General features: G+C 42.1%; 1 protein-coding gene across 1 annotated transcript; it reads left to right on the forward strand.

Moving 5' to 3' along the window:
* Positions 1 to 776: 776 nt before the first annotated feature.
* On the forward strand, positions 777 to 22,684 carry KRTAP29-1 (keratin associated like protein 29-1). The gene is made up of 3 exons (XM_077163020.1): positions 777 to 1,253; positions 20,210 to 20,293; positions 22,448 to 22,684. Exons 1-2 carry the CDS (start codon positions 777 to 779, stop codon positions 20,273 to 20,275), a joined length of 543 nt encoding a protein of 180 aa, XP_077019135.1. The 3' UTR covers positions 20,276 to 20,293; positions 22,448 to 22,684.
* Positions 22,685 to 22,782: the final 98 nt, after the last annotated feature.

Genomic DNA, 22,782 nt, shown 5'->3' on the forward strand with positions numbered 1-22,782 from the left:
GCCTCTTGCTTCTACCCCCATTATCTGTGTAATTTTGGGAATGTGATCATCTCTCCTAGTTAGTTTCACCACCTCTAACATAGTGATGGCAATTACACTTAGTATTGTGGGTTATTGAGAAGATTCGATGGAAAAAGGGACCAAAGGCTTGGCATGTACTAAGTAAGCAATAAGTGGAAACCATTACTATTTTCAGTAGTAGTAATAACAGCAGCAGTAAAGTTTCAGGAAAGCCAAACAAGAAGCTTCGAGAAAAAGGAAGAGACATTTAAGTGTCCTTGGGACCAACCGCCTATCTTTGGTTTCCTATCTCTGACACTCCCTCTCCCTCAGCTGGGTCAGAGCTTCATTTCCTGGTTGAATGGTGCAGGACTGCATCCCTAGAGGAAGAGCAGGGCTGCTTTGGCTTCACTGAGGCCTCCTGATGAGAGGTTAGTGTGGAAAAGGCCTGCTTCAGGGAGGCTGGGGAGCAATTTATAAAAGAGACAGCTCATCCCAGAGCAGGAGCAGCATCAACAAATCCAGATTCAGCAAACAAAACTTCCAACCCAACAGGCTAGATTTTTTTTTTTTTAAGTGGGGTAACATCTCCCAGGCTCCTGAAGCCTGCTAATCAGATGTTTATAAGAAGATAGATATTTACAATAACAAGGAAAGATGCTATATGTTGTGCCAATATCCCTGGCAAAGAGCTATAAAAGCCCCTATGTAGTACGTGTCTTTTAAACTCAGGTGTACTGAGTTTGCAGCTCTCCACAAAGGTTAGCACCTGCACCATGGCAGACAGCTGCTGTCCTGGAAACATACCAGCCATGCCCACCATCTCCACTTGCCCACCTGGTGGCAGCTTCCGAAATGCTATTCGTTTGCCCAGTTCTTGCCAGAGAAAGACGTGGCAACTGGTCACCTGCCAAGAAAACTGTCAGCTGTCCAGCAGTATCCCAAGTGACTGTGAACCTGCTTCTTGCCCATCCACCAGCCTTCCAGCAACTTCCTGTGTGGGTTTTGTCTGCCAACCCATTGGCTCCCTCACAGCTTGCCAAGAATCTGGCACTGATCACTCTTCCTGCCTGGTAAACTCATGCCAGCCGTCTTGCTCAGAGTCCATTGGTTGTCAGGCAAAGGGCTACGATGCTGGCCCCTGCCAACAAAGCTGCTGTCAGGAAGCTGTCTCTGTGTCCAGATCATGCCAGGCAGCTTGTGGACCATCAGCCTGCAGTCACACGAGATCCTGCCAACCATCCTGTGCTGAGGTAACTTCCTGTCCTGAAACTTCTTGCCAACTAAACATCTGTGTGTCCAGCCCATGCCAACCAGTGTGCTGTCAAGCAGGTTCATGTCTACCCATGAATTGTGAAGGCCAGCCCTGCCAATCAATGTATTACCAACCCATCTGCTACATGTTCAAGCCTTGCCAATCAGTACCTTGCATGCCTGTTGATTGCCACCCATCAACTTTTGTGCTTAGTCCTTGCAATTCTACCTACTGTGTGCCCTCCCCTTGCCAGCCACCTCACTGCCAACCAGCCTTTCTCATATCCTTCATCTGCCAGCCAGTGCCTATCTGCCAGCCCCTTTGTTCTGTAAAGAACCCCCACAAATCAGCTTCCCGAGGCACAGTGCTTTCTGGCCAACCAACTTATGGTGGGGCCACTTCCTGCAACCTAAGTGGCTGCAAATCCCCTTCCTGCAACCTAAGTGGCTTCAAATCCCCTTCCTGCCAACCAGCTTGCTGTGTGACAGGCTTAGACAAATAAATCCAGAGGTGGCTCTAATTGTTTCTCAACCTCCTCAAGTTTCTGCCAAGAAAGCAACTGTTTATCCACTCCCTGACAGCCTGGCCATGAATCCAGCTTCTGTAAGATAATAACCTCCTTGATGGAGCAATCTTCACACCTCCTCTGAGGATCTACCACCGTCTGCAAGTGCAAAGTCACCCCATGGGTGCTTGTCTCCTGCCGAGCACAAACGCCATCTGCTTTCTAACTTTACTCCGAGGTCAGCCCCACACTCCAGGTGCTGACGAGGGGACTTGCCCAGCTACTAAGAGATGTTTTCTTCTTAACCAAGGAGAGATGTCCTTCAGCATTAATAGCTTGCATTATAACTGACATTTCCTGTTGTTGTCAATTCATTTCATTTCGGCAAAGCCTTCTTTCCGGTTTTTCTTTGTTTTGATGCTACCTGCTCTTTAAGAAGACTCCTTTGTTACCAACTGCTAATAAAAAAAGCGACTAGTTAAGCATAATAAATACAACTTTCAGAGCACTTTATTCTTTTCAATACACCCCTATGTGGATTTCCTTCAGGTCACACTTGAACACGATGACTCCGAGCTCCCTAAGTGAGTGGCCATCCCCTTCCCCTGGCCCCAAGGCTGTCTTGGGAGATAACATTCAGTTGTCTTTAGTCTCCATTACTTTCCAGCAGGAATCATTAAAGAGTATACCCAATGGTCTCCGAGGACAACTTGAGTCTAGAATTGACTCAAGCTGGCAAAACCGAGAACAAACAATTCACTGGCTTTCAGCCTTCCTATCTGCCTAAGCCTTTAGATTTTCACCTCCGCATCTAGCTGGGGAACTTCTGGCATTGCAAACTCATTAAATGTAGGCCACTGTCAAGTCCAAGTTTTTTAGTCAACTAAACAAATCATTTTAGCCACTTTCAGTTGCATGAATTTTTTTTTTATTAATTAAAGAAAAAAAAGAAATTAACCCAACATTTAGAAATCATTCCATTCTACATATGCAATCAGTAATTCTTAACATCATCACATAGATGCATGATCATCATTTCTTAGTACATTTGCATTGATTTAGGAAAAGAACTAACAAAACAACAGAAAAAGATATAATGTTAATATAGAGAAAAAAATAAAAATAATAATAATATAGTAAAAAAAAGAAAAGGAAAAAGAAAAAAAAAGACAAACAAACAGACAGACAAAAAAAAAAAAAAAAACCCTATAGCTCAGATGCAGCTTCATTCAGTGTTTTAACATGATTACTTTACAATTAGGTATTATTGTGCTGTCCATTTTTGAGTTTTTGTATCTAATCCTGTTGCACAGTCTGTATCCCTTCAGCTCCAATTACCCATTATCTTACCCTGTTTCTAACTCCTGCTGGACTCTGTTACCAATGACATATTCCAAGTTTATTCTCGAATGTCGGTTCACATCAGTGGGACCATACAGTATTTGTCCTTTAGTTTTTGGCTAGACTCACTCAGCATAATGTTCTCTAGGTCCATCCATGTTATTACATGCTTCATAAGTTTATTCTGTCTTAAAGCTGCATAATATTCCATCGTATGTATATACCACAGTTTGTTTAGCCACTCGTCTGTTGATGGACATTTTGGCTGTTTCCATCTCTTTGCAATTGTAAATAACGCTGCTATAAACATTGGTGTGCAAATGTCCGTTTGTGTCTTTGCCCTTAAGTCCTTTGAGTAGATACCTAGCAATGGTATTGCTGGGTCGTATGGCAATTCTATATTCAGCTTTTTGAGGAATTGCCAAACTGCCTACCACAGTGGTTGCACCATTTGACATTCCAACCAACAGTGAATAAGTGTGCCTCTTTCTCCACATTCTCTCCAGCACTTGTCATTTTCTGTTTTGTTGATAATGGCCATTCTGGTGGGTGTGAGATGATATCTCATTGTGGTTTTGATTTGCATTTCTCTAATGGCCAGGGACATTGAGCATCTCTTCATGTGCCTTTTGGCCATTTGTATTTCCTCTTCTGATAGGTGTCTGTTCAAGTTTTTTTCCCATTTTGTAATTGGGTTGGCTGTCTTTTTGTTGTTGAGTTGGACAATCTCTTTATAAATTCTGGATACTAGACCTTTATCTGATATGCCATTTCCAAATATTGTCTCCCATTGTGTAGGCTGTCTTTCTACTTTCTTGATGAAGTTCTTTGAAGCACAAAAGTGTTTAATTTTGAGGAGCTCCCATTTATTTATTTCCTCTTCAGTGCTCTTGCTTTAGGTTTAAGGTCCGTAAAACCGCCTCTAATTGTAAGTTTCATAAGATATCTCCCTACATTTTCCTCTAACTGTTTTATGGTCTTAGACCTAATGTTTAGAACTTTGATCCATTTTGAGTTAACTTTTGTATAGGGTGTGAGATACGGGTCTTCTTTCATTCTTTTGCATATGGATATCCAGTTCTCTAGGCACCATTTATTGAAGAGACTGTTCTGTCCCAGGTGAGTTGGCTTGACTGCCTTATCAAAGATCAAATGTCCATAGATGAGAGGGTCTATATCTGAGCACTCTATTCGATTCCATTGGTCGATATATCTATCTTTATGCCAATACCATGCTGTTTTGACCACTGTGGCTTCATAATATGCCTTAAAGTCAGGCAGCGCGAGACCTCCAGCTTCATTTTTTTTCCTGAAGATGTTTTTAACAATTCGGGGCACCCTGCCCTTCCAGATAAATTTGCTTATTGGTTTTTCTATTTCTGAAAAATAAGTTGTTGGGATTTTGATTGGTATTGCATTGAATCTGTAAATCAATTTAGGTAGGATTGACATCTTAACTATATTTAGTCTTCCAATCCATGAACACGGTATGCCCTTCCGTCTATTTAGGTCTTCTGTGATTTCTTTTAACAGTTTTTTGTAGTTTTCTTTATGTAGGTTTTTTGTCTCTTTAGTTAAATTTATTCCTAGGTATTTTATTCTTTTAGTTGCACTTGTAAATGGGATTCGTTTCTTGATTTCCCCCTCTGCTTGTTCATTACTAGTGTAAAGAAATGCTACAATTTTTGAATGTTGATCTTGTAACCTGCTACTTTGCTGTACTCTAGTAGTTTTGTTGTGGATTTTTCTGGGTTTTCGACATATAGTATCATATCGTCTGCAAACAGTGATAGTTTTACTTCTTCCTTTCCAATTTTGATGCCTTGTATTTCTTTTTCTTGTCTAATTGCTCTGGCTAGAACCTCCAACAAAATGTTGAATAATAGTGGTGATAATGGACATCCTTGTCTTATTCCTGATCTTAGGGGGAAAGTTTTCAATTTTTCCCCATTGAGGATGATATTAGCTGTGGGTTTTTCATATATTCCCTCTATCATTTTAAGGAAGTTCCCTTGTATTCCTATCTTTTGAAGTGTTTTCAACAGGAAAGGATGTTGAATCTTGTCAAATGCCTTCTCTGCATCAATTGAGATGATCATGTGATTTTTCTGCTTTGATTTGTTGATATGGTGTATTACATTAATTGATTTTCTTATGTTGAACCATCCTTGCATACCTGGGATGAATCCTACTTGGTCATGATGTATAATTCTTTTAATGTGTTGTTGGATACGATTTGCTAGAATTTCATTGAGGATTTTTGCATCTATATTCATTAGAGAGATTGGTCTGTAGTTTTCTTTTTTTATAATATCTTTGCCTGGTTTTGGAATGAGGGTGATGTTGGCTTCATAGAATGAATTAGGTAGTTTTCCCTCCACTTTGATTTTTTTGAAGAGTTTGAGGAGAGTTGGTACTAATTCTTTCTGGAATTTTGATAGAATTCAGATGTGAAGCCGTCTGGTCCTGGACTTTTCTTTTTAGGAAGCTTTTGAATGACTAATTCAGTTTCTTTATTTGTGATTGGTTTGTTGAGGTCATCTATTTCTTCTTGAGTCAAAGTTGGTTGTTCATGTCTTTCCAGGAACCTGTCCATTTCACCTAAATTATTGTATTTATTAGCATAAAGTTGTTCATAGTATCCTGTTATTGCCTCCTTTATTTCTGTGAGGTCAGTAGTTATGTCTCCTCTTCCATTTCTGATCTTATTTATTTGCATCCTCTCTCTTCTTCTTTTTGTCAATCTTGCTAAGGGCCCATCAATCTTATTGATTTTCTCATAGAACCAACTTCTGGTCTTATTGATATCTCTATTGTTTTCATGTTTTCGGTTTCATTTATTTCTGCTCTAATATTTGTTATTTCTTTCCTTTTGCTTGCTTTGGGATTCGTTTGTTGTTCTTTCTCCAGTTCTTCTAAGTGGACAGTTAATTCCTGCATTTTTTGCCTTTTCTTCTTTTCTGATATAGGCATTTAGGGCTATAAATTTCCCTCTTAGCACTGCCTTTGCTGCATCCCATAAGTTTTGATATGTTGTGTTTTCGTTTTCATTCACCTCGAGGTATTTACTAATTTCTCTTGCAATTTCTTCTTTGACCCACTCGTTGTTTAAGAGTGTGTTGTTGAGCCTCCACGTATTTGTGAATTTTCTGGCACTCCGCCTATTATTGATTTCCAACTTCATTCCTTTATGATCCGAGAAAGTGTTGTGTATGATTTCAATCTTTTTAAATTTGTTAAGACTTGCTTTGTGACCCAGCATATGGTCTCTTTGAGAATGATCCATGAGCACTTGAGAAAAAGGTGTATCCTGCTGTTGTGGGATGTAATGTCCTATAAATGTCTGTTAAGTCTAGCTCATTTATAGTAATATTCAGATTCTCTATTTCTTTGTTGATCCTCTGTCTAGATGTTCTGTCCATTGATGAGAGTGGTGAATTGAAGTCTCCAACTATTATGGTATATTTGTCTATTTCCCTTTTCAGTGTTTGCAGTGTATTCCTCACGTATTTAGGGGCATTCCGGTTCGGTGCATAAATATTTATGATTGTTATGTCTTCTTGTTTAATTGTTTCTTTTATTAGTAGATAGTGTCCTTCTTTGTCTCTTTTAACTGTTTTACGTTTGAAGTCTAATTTGTTGGATATTAGTATAGCTACTCCTCCTCTTTTCTGGTTGTTATTTGCATGAAATATCTTTTCCCAACCTTTCACTTTCAACCTATGTTTATCTTTGGGTCTAAGATGTGTTTCCTGTAGACAGCATATAGAAGGATCCTGTTTTTTAATCCATTCTGCCAGTCTATGTCTTTTGATTGGGAAATTCAGTCCATTAACATTTAGTGTTATTACTGTTTGGATAATATTTTCCTCTACCATTTTGTCTTTTGTATTATGTACATCATATCTGATTTTCCTTCTTTCTACACTCTTCTCCATACCTCTCTCTTCTTTCTTTTCGTTTCTGACTCTAGTGCTCCCTTTAGTATTTCTTGCAGAGCTGGTCTCTTGGTCACAAATTCTCTCAGTGACTTTTTGTCTGAGAATGTTTTAATTTCTCCCTCATTTTTGAAGGACAATTTTGCTGGATATAGGAGTCCTGGTTAGCAGTTTTTCTCTTTTAGTAATTTAAATATATCATCCCACTGTCTTCTAGCTTCCATGGTTTCTGCTGAGAAATCTACACATAGTCTTATTGTGTTTCCCTTGTATGTGATGGATTGTTTTTCTCTTGCTGCTTTCAAGATTCTCTCTTTCTCTTTGACCTCTGACATTCTAACTAGTAAGTGTCTTGGAGAACGCCTATTTGGGTCTATTCTCTTTGGGGTGCGCTACACTTCTTGGATCTGTAATTTTAAGTCTTTCATAAGAGTTGGGAAATTTTCAGTGATACTTTCTTCCATTAGTTTTTCTCCTTCTTTTCCCTTCTCTTCTCCTTCTGGGACACCCAGAACACGTATATTTGTGCACTTCATATTGTCCTTGAGTTCCCTGATACCCTGTTCAAAATTTTCCATTCTTTTACCTATAGTTTCTGTTTCTTTTTGGAACTCAGATGTCCCATCCTCCAAATCATTAATTCTATCTTCTGTCTCTTAAATCTATCATTGTAGGTATCCATTGCTTTTTCCATCTTTTCTACTTTATCCTTCACTTCCTTAAGTTCTGTGATTTGTTTTTTCAATTTCTTCTTTTTGTTCAGCCCATGTCTTCTTCATGTCCTCCCTCAATTTATCGGTTTCGTTTTTGAAGAGGTTTTCCATTTCTGTTCGTATATTCAGCATTAGTTGTCTCAACTCCTGTATCTCATTTGAACTATTGGTTTGTTCCTTTGACTGGGCCATATTTTCAATTTTCTGAGCGTGATCCGTTATCTTCTACTGGCGTCTGGGCATTTAGTCAGATTTCCCTGGGTGTTGGACCCAACAGGTTGAAAGATTTTTCTGTGAAATCTCTGGGTTCTGTTTTTCTTATCCTGCCCAGTAGGTGGCGCTCGTGGCACTCGTTTGTCTGCGGGTCTCACCAGTAAAAGATGCTGTGGGTCCTTTAACTTTGGAAAACTCTCGCCGTGGGGGAGGTTCACCAGCTGAAGTGGCTTGGAAGAGTGCCAGCCGACCCGGGGATCCGAACGTGGGGAAGGTCGCTGGCCACCGCAGCCCAGGAGAGCCCCTGTCCGAATCTCCTAGACGGTCTGGGGCGCCAAGCGTGGTGAGAGGGCACCAGCTGCCGTGGCCTGGGAGAGTGCACCGTTCCCAGCTGGACCGGGAAGCCACGTGTTTGGAAGGGACCCCGGTCAACGTTCTCTGCGGCCTGCGGATCTCTGATCCAATTCTCCCAGTTGGTCCGGGGTGCCGTGCGTGAGTGGGGCGCCAGCCGCCGCAGCTTGAGGGGACCACCTGTCCAATTCTCCCAGCTGGCCCAGGAAGGAGGAGGGGAGGGACTCCGGCCGCTTGCCGCCCCGGCCCGGGAAGCCCGCGCCCGTCGGCAATCTCACCAGAGCGGGTTTTCCCAGCCAGTCAGCCCTTCCAGAATGGGGTATGCTGTCTTCTTGATCTCTGTCGTGGCTCTGGGAGCTGTTCTGTATCGTTTCTACTCCCCTAGTAGCTGTTCTGGAGGAGGAACTAAGACCCGCGTGTCTTACTAAGCCGCCATGTTCTCCGGAAGATCAGTTGCATGATTTAACACAATAAATCTAGCATCTCTAGTAAGTGTAGCCACCCATGTCAATATCTTTGGCCCAATCTGGTCTTATGCTCCTTTCTGCTTGGTCTTGGTCTTTCAAATGCATTTTCATGTATGTTCCACATGTTTCTGTTAATGTATATGAACTAGTAAAGTCTTGCAATTCTTTTGATGTATAAGCTAGTTTCTCCTGGGTTGTAGTATGTTCCCATCCCTTCAGCAGCATGCTGATATTTGATCCTAGTTATGAGTCTACTGGCAACAGTGGATAATTGTGATGGATTCTGAAGAGAATGGGCATCCTCTTTAAAGGCATCTGTGAAGGTGAGGTTATCACAAGATATTTGAGAAGAGGAATGCTAGTCTCCTTAGACACTGGAAGGCAAGCTACTTCCACTGGTAAGGGAGGCTCAGAGTGACTAGGGTCTTTCAGATTGTCAGTTTAATCTGGGTCTAAACATTCCAAGTGTCAGGATCCCATTCTTTCCCAATCCATGCCTTAACTTTCACATGAGAAAACTTGACAACGCAATTAAATTTTGTGTTGGGTTTTCAGCACTGTGACTAAAAGAAATAAGTGATTCTCTTAGGGCTGACATGAAAGCTCCATGTTACTTAGTGTGACTTTTTTTTTTTAATTTTCAAAGCTTAACAGATTTATAGAGGTGAGGAAGCAGAGAAAAGGCAGGTGGGAGAGCAAAAGGGAGAAAACAGGTGGGAGTCTGAAAATGGCTCCCACCTGGGGAGCAAGCAAAAGGAAAGAGGAAATGGCCCTGGATCTTTATTCTGGGATCTGTGTTTTAAAGGTACAGTGATGCCGGGAGGGGAGGTTCCTACTAGGTAGTGTATTGTCCTTTAATTGGATGGGGCCTTGTCAACTTATGATTTGATTGGTTGCTGAGGTTCTAACACACTGCTCTGTTACTGACACACTGTTCTGTCTCTCAAACATCAGGCTCTGCAAAAAAAGCTGAGGGACCCCTGGTTCACAGAGTCCATTTTAAAAGTTCTTTTTCTGAGACCTCACATTTCTGCCTTTTTCTTTTAATAGAATTGAATGAAGCTGGAGTTCGTTTTGAGTTACTGCCTTAGCTTAGCTTGAAGCAATTTTTTTTAGAAGGGACAGTGGCATTGTGTTCTTTCTTTGGCTACTTCCGGCTGAGTTTGGGTGAAGTTAAGGGGGAGAAACTGCTTTGAGCTGAGTGGGGGCATCACTAATTGGGTTTTTGGGCACCTTCTGTTGGAACAGGTTGATAGTGATGTTTTTGCTGTGACAGGAGCAGAGTTTTAAATTCTTGTTGTAGTAGGAGTATACTTCTAGAATTTTGTTGGTTGGTTTGCTATTGACCTATGAACAAATCTAGACAGATATTGTAAGAGGCAGGAGGCTAGGAGGAAAATTAATAGGAGGATAATTAAGGGCCTAATGAGGGAGAGCAGTATAGCTTATAAAGGGGTGAAAAGAATGAAAGAAATTTGAGAGAAAGGCAAAGGGATGATGATGAAACTAGCTGTTATTCTTGGAGAGTTCAGCATCTTCAGGTTTCAGAGCTTCTTTGGTATTAGAACAATTTGAAGGTTTCCAAGTTTCTTTCATTTTGATTTATCTTGGTTTTAACCAGATTAGTTTTGTCACATCTTTAATTGGAATTTGATATCTTTTAGTTTTTTTTAACCATTGCCGTGTGGACTCATGCTAATTTTCAGAGGTGGCGGACTAGGGCTGAAGTAGTTGTAGATGTTTGAGTGCTATGGAGGTGAGTGGGCATCATGTCAAAGTGGTCTCAGCCAGTGGACTCAAGCCATTAACTGTATGGAAACCTGAATAACTGTCCCAGTTTAGGCAACAGAGTGACTGGGGGCTGTTCTGTAGCCCCAATGGGCTGGAAACTCAAACCTCAGCCTAATCTCCATTCCCCGGTTTCAGCACCATTATGTTAGGCGCAGACTCATTAAGGAATCCAGGCAGGACAGTAAGTTAAAGCTTAAAAGATCTATTGAGGTGAGGAAGCAGGGAGAAGGAAGGTGGGAGAGTGAAAGGGAGAGAGGAGGTGGGAGCCTGAAAATGGGTCCAGCCTGAGGAGCCAGTGAAAGGAAAGAGAAAGTGGCTCTTGACTGACTTTTTTGTTGTTGTAAAATTTAACATTTATACAAAAAAAGCAATACATTTCCAAGTATTTTTTAACAAGTAGTTATACAACAGATTTTAAAGTTTGGTATGGTTTACAGTTCCGTGATTTTTCGTTTTTTCTTCTAGCAGTTGTAAGATGCTGGAGACCAACAGAAATATTAATATAATTGTTCAGCAGTCATACTCATTGGTGTAATCTCATCTTCTCTGTTACATTCCTTCTTCTTTTTAAATAACATATATACATAAAATCAATAAATTTCAAAGTATATCACAACAATTAATTGTAGAACAGATTACAGAGTTTGGTATAGGCTACAGTTTCACAACTTTTCGTTTTTATTCCTAGCTGTTAGAAATATCAGTATCATGATTTAGCACTCATACTCATTTATTAAACTCTACCTTCTTGGTATAACTCCACCATTACTTTTGATCTCTCTTCACTCTTTAGGGGTATTTGGGCTATCCCATTCTAACATTTTCATGTTGGAAGGGGGTGATGGAGGCATTATTAAAAGAAATCTGAAAGAAGGACCCTACTTTGGGGGAAGAAAGATGAGCTTGATTTTAAATGTGTGGAATTTGAAGTGAAGGTGAAATAGCTAAGTAGAAATACTCTACAGAGACTCAGAACTAGAGATGTTGATTTGTGTGTCACAGGCAAAGACTGGAGAATGTGTTGAAAACCGAAGTTTCAAGCACAATCACACAGATAGAGGAAGATGAGAAGGATGGAAAGACAGGTTTAATTGCTATTCAGGGAAGAGAATTTTAAGAAGAAGAAAGGAAAACGGCATTGGGGGTGTGTCTCTCATGGACCCAGCATTGTGTTCATGACTTGCTGTGCATGATTTTTTCTTTTTAATTATGTTTTTAATTGTATAACATAATATCTATACAAAGCAAAGAAAGAAAAAAGCATAGTTTTAAAGCACTCTTCAAACAAGTCGTTACAGGACATATCCCAGAGTGTGTCATGGGGTACCATACCATCAACTCAGATTTTTCTTTCTAGTTGCTCCAGAATATAGGAGGCTTAGAAGGAATAAATATTTTTTTATCATCAACATCAACATTTTTTTTCCTTTTGGTGAAAAATAACATATATACAAAAAAGCAATAAATTTCAAAGCACAGCACCACAGTTAGTTGTAAATACAGATTTCAGAGTTTGGAATGTGTTACAATTCCACAATTTTAGGTCTTTACTTCTAGCTGCTCTAAGATACTGGAGACTAAAAGAAATATCAATATAATGATTCAGCCATCATGTTCCTTTGTAAAACCTGACCTTCTCTGTATAACTCCACCATCATCTGTGGTCTTTCTCTACCATTCTTTAGAGGTATTTGGGCTATGGACATTCTAACTTTTTCATGTTGGAAGGGGCTGTCAATAATATGGGATAGGGTGATGGAACTATCTGGTGTTCTGGAGAGGCTGGGTCCTCTAGGTTTCAGGACTTATTTGGTCCAGGGACCCATCTGGAGGTTGCAGGCTTCTGGAAAGTTACCCTATGCATGGAATCTTTGTAGAATCTTATATATTGTCCTAGGTGTTTTTAGGATTGGCTGGAATGGTTTTGGTTGGGGTTTGACAATTTATGATAGGCAGCAATGTCTAACGGAAGCATGCAAAAGAGTGAACTCTAGAGTCGCTTCTAGATTCTATTTGAATTCTCTCAGCCACTGATACTTTATTAGTTATACTTCTTCTCCCCCTTTTGGTCAGGATGGAATTGTTGATCCCATGGTGCCAGAGCCAGGCTTATTCCTGGGAGTCATCTCCCATGCTGCCAGGGAGACCTTCACTCCTGGATGTCATGTACTTTGACTTTTGCTGAGAATTAAAGAACCTGAGTTTTAGATTTTCTTTCTGTAAGTTCTCAAGTGTACCCAAAAGAATCCACCATGGTCCTCATTGTCATTATTACAGAAATAATGATTAAATGCAGCAGCCATTTGAACTCTCAAGTCAAAATTTTTTGTTGGCACTTCATCACAATTAAATACAGGTGATAGTTTGATGAATTGTGATGCCATTGCATGTGATGGATTACTACCAGTCCATTTTCTAACGACAAGAAGCTCAGCACCATGCTCAAGCCCAAGGGCATGACCAAACTGAAAGGTTTAGGAGGCGAAAGGGTGAGAAAGAAGGGAGGTAAACCAGGAAATTTAAAGTGGGTGGGTTTATTTCTGGGCTCCCGGGCAGAGCTCACTCCGCACGGGCCTTGGTGCAGGCAGCTTTTAAGATGGAGGTCAGGTAACGTCCAGAAGGGGCGGTTCATTAGTTCTGGAAGCCATGTTGGGAGGGGCGACACAGCCTCTGCAGCTCCAGTTGCAGTGCCCTTCCCCGTTCCCCTGATCTAACATTCCAGCCTTTTTGTGATAATAGGGTATCAAGATTCTTCTGGCTTCTTCCTGCTTTACTGGGGCAAAGTGGGGTGATAGGCTGGGGTTGTCATGGTCAGGAGAGGGAGGAGGTTGGCTATAGGAATCTGGTAAGGAGGGTAGACCATGGTAATGATGCAGGAGCATTTGGTTGACTGCTACCCGTGTAGTTCCTTCATGCATCCCTGAAGGAAGTTGAGGAGATGGGGGCTAGGAGAAAAAAGAGACAGATTAGGATAACTGGTCCTCGTAGCGGGAGGAGCCATGTTGCCAGGGGAGAAGAAAACCAGTCTAAGGCAGACTTGGTTCCTTGTTTTTTGTGGTAGAGATCTTTTAGTTTCTTTAAGGTCTGAATATTTTGTTTCATACGTAGGATGTGCCCTCAGTGGGGGTTAGGAGAATGAACAGCGCAAGTGATGCAGACAAAAGTGGGCCCCAGGGGGTGACAAGTGTAGGGGTTCTCATCCTGTTTGTATAGTTTGACCCATGGCAGGTGATGCCAAGAGGAGTCACCCAGTAGTTTTACCACCGTAGGAGTGGTAAGAATCACTGTGTGTGGGCTAGTCCACTGCGGTTGGAGTGGTCTGGGCTGAAGCTGTTTAAGGAGTATTTCATCTCGTGGCCGGAGACTGTGGGGAGGATCAGCGGGATTAGTTTCCCAGGGTTGTGGCAGGTATTGATCGGCGTGTTCCCGCAGGAAATGCCTGATTAAGGAGAGATATGGTAAGTAAGAGCCCAAAGGGGGAGGCTGCACTGGTAGGTGATGATTAAGTAGGAACAGGGGGCCATTCATGAGCTCAAAAGGACTTAAAAAAGTAGGTGCCCATGGAGTAGCATGTAGTCAGGCAAGGGCTAGAGGAAGGAGGTCGACCCAGGATTGTCATAGTTCAATGGCTAATTTGGTTAGTTGTGTCTTGATAAGACCGTTAGCTCGTTCTACTTTACCAGAGGATTGGGGTCAATAAGGAACATGTAGTTTCCATTCTATTCCCAAGGTTGACGAGGTCTGCTAGACCACCTGAGAAATAAAGGCTGGGCCATTATCATATTGGATGGAGGTGGGTAGTCCAAAGTGGGGAATGATTTGTTTCAGGAGGATGTCAGCCACCACATCAGCAGTCTCCTGTGTAGTAGGGAAAGCTTCTATCCAGCCTGTTAAGCTGTCAATTATAGTTAGTAGGTATTGTAATTTTTTTGTGAGTGGGCATGTGTGTGAAATCGAATTGCCAGTCCTGTCCTGGAAGGTGGCCCCTCAGTTGATGGGTTGGGAAAGTGGGGCGCAACCCTCCTTGCAGATTTGTTATTTGGCAAGTGGGATAGGAGGAGCAGACCAACGTTATGAGGTGAGTTAGGGATGGGTGATGGAATAAGGGCTGGAGGAACCATGTGAGGGCCCTAGGTCCGATATGAAGTGACGAATGTACTTGAGAAAGAATATCGGGGGCCTGTTTGGTTGGAAAAGCCACCTTGTTATTGAGGAAGATCCAGCCCTCCATTGTAGTAGAGCCTCCCTGTGCAAGGAGGTTTTCACGTTCCCTGGAAGAGTAGGCAGGTCGGAGGGAAGGAAGAGTAGAGAAAATAATTGGTGCTGGAGGGTTTAAAGGTGAGGGCTCTTTGGTCAGTCCCTGCACAACAGCATTGACCCAGTTATTTCTGCGGGTGATATTGAAGTTATCTGTTTGGTGCCCTTTGCAATGGATGATGGCCACCTGTGAGGGGAATAGAAGTGCTTGAAGCAAGCATTGGATAAGCTTAGCATTGATTACAGATGAGCCTTTGGTGGTAAGGAACCCTCACTCCTTCCAGATGGCTGAGTGGCGGTGTGCAATTAGGAAAGCATATTTGGAGTCCGTGTAGATATTGGCAGATTTGTTTTTGGCTAGGTGTAAGGCTCTAGTGAGAGCAATTAGTTCAGCTCTTTGGGATGTGGTTCCCTCTGGGAGCCGTATAGCTTCAAGTATTTCAGTGGGAGAAACTATAGCATATGAAGCCCTGCACTATCCCTGTTGGTCTATAATTGAGCTGCCATCTATAAAAAGGGTGAGTTCTGCTTGTGACAGTGGCGTGTCTGAGAGGCCCTGGCATGGGGAGGTGAGCTCTTCCGTGATTTCACTGCAAAGTTGAGTGGGCTGTGGAGAGGAGCTTGATAGGGGACCATGAGGGAGGAGAGTAGCAGGGTTGAGGCTAAGCGAGACAGAGAGTGTGACATCCGAGTTTTCCAGGAAGAGCAAATGAAATTCCTGGAGACAGGAAGGGGTGAGCAGAGAGAGAGATTTATGGGATAAGAGGTCTTGTAGACGATGTGTCGACAGGACTTGGAGAGGCTTACCCAGAGTAAGTTTAAGAGCTTCACGCATTAGGGTAGCAGCCGCAGCCAGTGCTCAGAGACAGGGAAGCCTTCCATGGGTGATGGGGTCCATCTGTTTAGAGAGATAGGCTACTGGATTATAAGTTAGTCCCAAAGGTTGGGTTAAGACTCCCACCACTATTCCTTGCTTCTCATCCGTGAAAAGGAAGAAGGGTTTGTTAGAATTTGGGAGAGCGAGTGGAGGTGATCGAAGTAAGATCATGGAGAATGGAGAAAGTTTTGGCTACAGTAGAGGGGTTGTCTAGGGGTCCCGCGGGCATCACCTTGGCCGCATCATAAAGAGGCTTAGCTAGGAGGGAAAAGCTGGGGACCCAGTGTCGGAAGAACCCCACAAAACCTAGGAAGGCGTCTGGGCATTTAGTCAGATTTCCCTGGGTGTCGGACCCAACAAGGTTGTAAGATTTTTCTGTGAAATCTGTGGGTTCTGTTTTTCTTATCCTGCCCAGTAGGTGGTGCTCGTGGCACACGTTTGTCTCACGTGTTTGGAAGGGATCCCCCCGGTCACCGATCTCCGTGGCCTTGGGATTTCCGATCCAATTCTCTCCGTTGGTTCGGGGGGCCGCGCGTGGTGGGGGCATCAGCCGCCGCGGCTTGAGGGGACCCTGTGGCTGGTCGCCGGCCGCAGTGGGCCCAGGGAATTCCCCACCGGACCAGGAAGCCGCCCGCGGGGGAGGCCACCGCGGCTTGGGTAGCCCTCTGATCCGAGACTCGTAGCTGGACCAGGAAGCCGCCTGCAAAAGAGGGGCGCCGGCCGCCTCGGCTTGGGAAACTTGCCTCTCCGAGACTCTCAGCCGGCCCGGGAAGGAGGGAGGGAGGAGCTCCACCCGCCACAGCTGCCGCTGCTCGGGAAATCGCACGCCGCTCCGGGATCTCACCGCAGCCGAGTCTCGCAGTCAGACTAGCCAGTCCAGACTGGGGTACGCTGTGTGTCCATTCCCTGCCGTAGCCCTGGGAGCTGTTCTGCACTGTTTCAGTTCACCTAGTAGTTGCTTTAGAGGAGGAACTAAGACGCACGTACCTTACTAAGCCGCCATCTTGGCCCCGCCCCCTGTTGTTATCTATAGTACTAATTTTTTATTAGTCAGGGTCCAATCAGGATGCACACATTATACAGTAATTTGTACAGGGGATGTCAAGCATAAATAATTATTAACTATAATAGTAGATTGAGGCAATGGGGGATTAGTAAATAAGAAGTAAATAAATTCTACATAATATAGGAATAACAAATATTAGGATCAGTCACTACATCTAGGATGGTGAAGAAGTTTCCTGAGATGCTGTACTGGTGAGTCTTGCTGAAAATTTGCCTTCTGAGGTGCTGGGGAAAGCTGCCCATGGGGAAGTGCCACATGCTGCAGGAGCTGGGTACTACAGAAGCTTCATGCACTGCAAGAGATGAGCACAACAGAATTCACATATGATGCTTATGCCTGGTGAGAAAAACACACTCAAATGAGGGATCAGCAAAGCCTAACACTGTGTCAGCTGGCAAAGGGAAACTGTTCATAATGTGCATCTCTGTTAACCTAGAGCAGACAATGAACGTTGTATTTGGAGCAGAGAGACAATACATTGATAATGGTGTACAAATCTTCATAGTTCTGCTTATTTTCTGTCAGTGATGTGTACTTTGTAACTTTGGGACAATGAGGGTTGCAGTCATGACAAGGTCTTGGTCAAGAGAGAGTGAGTGGCAGTGAGAGCTTGCAAATTTAGTGCTTGAACAAGGAGGGGGCTAGATGGAGGATTGTTACCAGTAGTTGAATTAACTCATGTTGGAATGATATAATTATGTCTCCCTGTTCCCAGGATATAGGTGGGATTATAATTTAGACAATTTAGTATCTAGTTCTGTTCTGTTCTATTTTTCTGAAGGGTATTTAACTGTGTATGGACCTCACCTTCAGCAATTTCTCTACCCTTTTTCCATACCATATTTAGATGTGTCCCGGTTGAAACTGTTGTGTAACCCAGAAAAGCCATGTTCGTTAATCCTCATTCAGTAATGCTATGCGGGATCTTTTTTATTATTTTCATGAGGATGTTACCCACCCAAAGTTTTGATTAGATGGCTTCCATGAAGATGCGTTTTCACCCATTCAAGGTGGGGTTGCTTACTGTAGCCCTTTAAGAGGGAACCACTTTGAAAAGAGCCAACAGAGCCTACACAGCCAGAGACCTTTGGAGCAGAAGGAAAACATCCCGGGAAAGCCTTATGAAATGAGGAGAGAAAGCTGGCAGGCTTTGCCATGTGCCCTTCCAGATGTGAGAGATGTCCAGAAGCCAGAAGCCCCTGTAGATACCAGCTAGATGCCTTCCCAGCTGACAGAGGTGTTCTGGATAGCATCACCTTTCTTGAGTGAAGGTAACCTCTTGTTGGTGCTATACAAACCAAAACAGTTGTATAGACTGTATTTAGCCTGATTTATTTGTTTTATAATTTACCACTTTTTGGAAGCAAATGCCCATAGAACGTTCCTAACAAAATATGTCAAGAGAAACTAAAAGTTTCATTTTTGCACTTTGGTTCTTAGTATTTAATCAGCCCTGCTTCCACACCCCCTTTGATGCTTCCTGTCCCAGTTTGCATGATTGGGCCTTTGCGCTTGTCCCCTGCAGCCAGGGCCCTTTAGGACTCCGACTTGCTCCCAGGTTAGACTATCAGCCCTTCTCCCCAGCCTAGGGGAAGTGATCCTATAATCTGCTCATAAATTTACCTGATAATTACCAACTGAGAATCACCTGTTCCAGCCTTCCTAGTCACTGTGGTCTGTCCGGCAGTTGAGTATGTCTTGCCACCATGTGTGGGGCATTCTGAGGAAAGCACCATGGATGAAGGAAAACCGACCCAAAAAAAGAGTTAAGAAGCAATGAAGCATACTGTATATATGTACAGGCTGAGCTGAGACTTCAGTAGAAGGGAGGGACATGATGCCAGGTATAGATAGTGGGCTTCTATGTAACAGTAACTTCCCCAGATACTGGTAGGATTTCCTTCAGTGGTACCATTATATACTGAAATCCTGCCTTTTGCACTAATGTGTATGATTTTTCTTTTGTTTGTGTTTATGTTGTTTTGTGTTGACCCATTGAAGAAGTTTTCAATAAAGTATAATGGGTCTTATCAAATTATTTATTTGGTGCTTCATATGGGACTCATTCAATCCAATCCCCACCCCTGGGTAATTCAATCAGTAATTAGAATGTCTGTTTGCAAAAGCAGCGCAAAATAATCTGTGTTTTAACCATTAGCATTTGAGACAAAGCATGTTTTTTAGAACGGTCAACCAAGATTGAGATTGCTGTGAATCATCATTTCGCAAGGATTCTTTTCCTTTATGGCAATTTCTCTGCAGGGGAATAGGACATACTGGTGGGCTAGATGCCTGCTGGGTTCAATTAACTTGCCACTAAGAAAAACATTAATTAAAGGGTGCAGGGAACATTCCACTCTCTAATTAGAGACTTCACAAAATAATCTTACTGCTTCACTGAGGGTCAAGGGCTTGGGTGTCTGCCACACAAGGGCTGTGTGGTGGTAATAAGGAAAGGTGATTCAAAACAGGATCTTGATTCCCATCCTGGCCACTTATTTATGGTGCGACCTTATGTCAAATGAAGAAGTTAGACTCTTTTCTCCCCGAGCACTCATCTACTTACATTATCCTCTGAGCCCATTAGTGTGTTCTGTTAAGTTCTAGTTATTCTTAAATTGATTCAGACTAAAGCCTAGTAATAACACATCTGCAGAAAGACACGGATAGAAAAGAAAGTACCTTGAGATATCAATGGGCCTTTACAGAAGGTGAATGCCTAATCTAATAAACCCATGAAAGGATGCCTAAAATTAATTTTTTCAGAGAAATCTAAATTAAAATAACAATTAGATATCACTTTACAACTATTAGACTGGCAAAACACATAATGCTATATCAGAGGTTGGCAAACTTTTTCTCTAGAGGTATAAAGAGTAAATATTTTAGTGTTTGTGGGCCAAATGGTTTCTGTTGCAACCACTGAGTCTGCCACTGCATCATGAAAGTATCCATAGACAATGCATTAATGAATGAGTATAAATGTGTTCTAATAAAACTTTATTTACAGAAATAGACTGCAGGCTGTGCTCGTGAGCCACTGTTTGCTGGACTCTGTGTTATATAATGCCAAGCACTGGTGGGAGTGTTGTAGTACAGGAATCCTGTACTGCTGGTGGTATGGTTGGCTTCTGAAGCTGTTTATTACTTATGTAAATTATTTAAGTACATCCCACAATCCTTCTTCTGCTCCATTTACTACTCCCTAAATTATCACACGGGTCCACATGAGAATGTTCACTGTGGCATTTTCTGATGTCATGGATTTTAAAGGAAATCTGGTGTCACTGGGAGGGTGAGGGTGCAGCATGCACTGATTCCCTCCATGATGTATCATGCAGGGATTAAAACCAGTAGGTTAGACATACATAGAAACATAGAGGGATCTTAAAACATTCTTCTTAATGCCTAGATGTGACATTTCTGTGTTGTTAGGCTACTCACACCATGATGGCTGGTTTGCAAGAGGGACCAACCCAAGAAGGAGTTTCTGGAGAGTGAGCATTCCAAGAAACCAAGGTAGAGCTCATGGATATTTTCCTGACCTAGCCTTAGAAAGCATACAACATTGCTTTCATCACATTATACTGCTTAGAAATCGAGGAAATACCCAAGTCTTTCTGGAATTATTGGCCACTGAGTCTGAACTGACACTAATTCACTGATTACCTAAAGTACTCTGTGGCCTATCAATCAAAGTAGAGATGGATCACATTCAAGTGACATATGGATCGTTAGCTCAGGTTCACTCATGTTGGCCCAGATGGTCTAGACCTATCCTATGTTTTTTCCCCCAGTCCCTGTATGTATATTCAGAGTAGGCATACTTACAATAAACAATATTATTTATTTTAACATATAATGGGTTTATTGTTATTTTTATCTTCTCATTTTGGAATTACTTTTGAGTTACAGACTCAGTACATTGTTGTTCATTTGCTCTCCCAACAGCTTTCAGCTATTTGGGTATAAGCCTCAAGTAAATTAGATGGTTGGGTTTTTAACTTGGTTGGAATTTTCCAATGGAGATAGAGAGAGGCAGGGTAATATGGTGGTTTTAGGGATGTGATTTTAATTACAGGCCTTGGAATCTAAGTGGAGTAAAGAAAGAAAGAAGGACAAGGGGAAGGTGATGGCCAGGAAAAATAAAGGCTCATTGGATGAGCTAGAAGGAATGCTGAAAGTGGGAGTATTGAGCAAGTGAGATGCTTGAAATTGAAATTTTGGAGGTGGTGGTATTATGGTGATGATTAGATTTAGGAAATTTTCCTGTAAGTGACTAACAAGGATAGTGTAAGGGAAGGGTTTATGGCCAGAGAAGAGCTAAAGGAACCAAAAGGTCAAGATGTTAGAAGAATGATCTTTATGAAGTTGAATTCACCAAAAATAAAGGCAGGCCTAGAGGAGAAGAGAGGGACAATAATCCAAGAGTTAAGTCACAAATGAACGAGTGCAAGTGCCTGGAAACTTGTAGAGACAGCCAAAGGGAAGAAGGGTTATGGTCTATAATCTGATGTTGAGAACTTCAAGGCAACTACAATTTTTGAAGGAGGACAGGGGATAGTGACCTTACTAGTGGCAATGGGGAAAACAGAGGATATTGAGAGGTAGGTTTTCTACTCTGCCTAGTCACTTGGTCAAAATTCAGTGCAATCTCAGAGCCCGGATGATCACTAACTTTATAAACCTGGTTTTATAAAATGGTTTGAGAAATATTGAGACCCATCAAGCAAAATTACCCATATATTTTCACAATCATTCTGAGACATACCTATAACTTTTATTTGAGTCTGTGTTTGACTGTCTCCAGAGAATAGGACATTTCTACCTCCCAAGGAAATACTGCTTCTTCAGACAGCTCCGAGAGTGAGTTTTCACTTATTTTTGCCAAAATCAGTATCTATAGCTTCCTTGATTGGCTTAATTTCTCTATCTCATGAGACCATACAGGATATGTCTAATCAATCTTTTGCAGATGGATATTTCCATATTTGGTGACACTGGAGTATTCTCTCTGTCCCCCACCCCAATCTTCATCTTTTTTTTTCTGAAAAATTCATCACTCCAGATACCTCATTCATCATTATGTAATTTGAATTCCAGTTCCATTTCCATGATGGTTGTGCTTCTCAAAGAACTTTCCAATTATTCAATATTCCTTTAAAGACGTCGTGCTCATAGATGAACTAAAAATCTAGCTATTTTCTAACAAGCCTGGGAAGTAGGGTAGTCTCCCTGTATTAAAAATGGTCCATATTTCTTCCTGGTCATGTCTGCATATTGGTATAATTAGGTATTATTCTTTAAATTAGATATCTCAGCTCCAACCAAGAAAATAGCTGGGATTCGAATAGCTAAGCCCCTAAAGTTTTATTTAATGAGATGGTGTCTGTCACTTCTCAGATGGCTTCCTGGTCCCTCTGTTGGCACCCTCTGTAACAGCCTTTGCATGTCTGTTGCTAAGTTCACATTCCTCCTCCAGCTCTACTGACGTCCTGATCATAGAAGTGCATGGAAGAGGGGTTGGGGTGGGCGCGTTAGCAGAATGTGGGAAGCCTTCCTCCATCTGTGTTTCACTTTCAGAAAGCTGGCCAATATTTTCAGGTTCTTGCATAAACTTCAGATATGGCTCTTTAATTTGAATCCAAGTTAACTATAGTTTCTCCTTTGTAGGAGCCTCCAGATGCTCTGATGATCTGCAGAAAAGACTCTTCAGTGGCTCTGCCTAACTACCCCTCTGATTCAAGGTCCGATCCTGAATTTGAGGGTCAAGTACTCACTGTCATTGGATGAAGTAAGCTGCTGACATTGGCAATTAGACATGTTTTGTTAATTGTCACTGAATTCAGTCCATAATTCTGCACCTTTCTGATAAATATGATGAGAGGACTTTTCAATTGCCCTGTGGAAATCCAGATTAATTTTACACTGGATTTTAGCAAAATAAAAAGTTAAGTTAGTCTGATAAGACTCAATCTAAGTAGTCTCATGTTCTATTTCTTTCTAGG

Source organism: Tamandua tetradactyla, chromosome 6 (genome assembly GCF_023851605.1).
Source record: "Tamandua tetradactyla isolate mTamTet1 chromosome 6, mTamTet1.pri, whole genome shotgun sequence".
NCBI classification, from domain to species: domain Eukaryota; kingdom Metazoa; phylum Chordata; class Mammalia; order Pilosa; family Myrmecophagidae; genus Tamandua; species Tamandua tetradactyla.

Coding starts and splice junctions, on each gene's coding strand:
- KRTAP29-1 (XM_077163020.1), top strand. CDS start 777: ATGGCAGACAGCTGCTGTCCTGGAAACATACCAGCCATGCCCACCATC. Junction 1,254..20,209: donor GCCAACCATCCTGTGCTGAG/GTAACTTCCTGT, acceptor CTGTGTTGTTAG/GCTACTCACACCATGATGGC.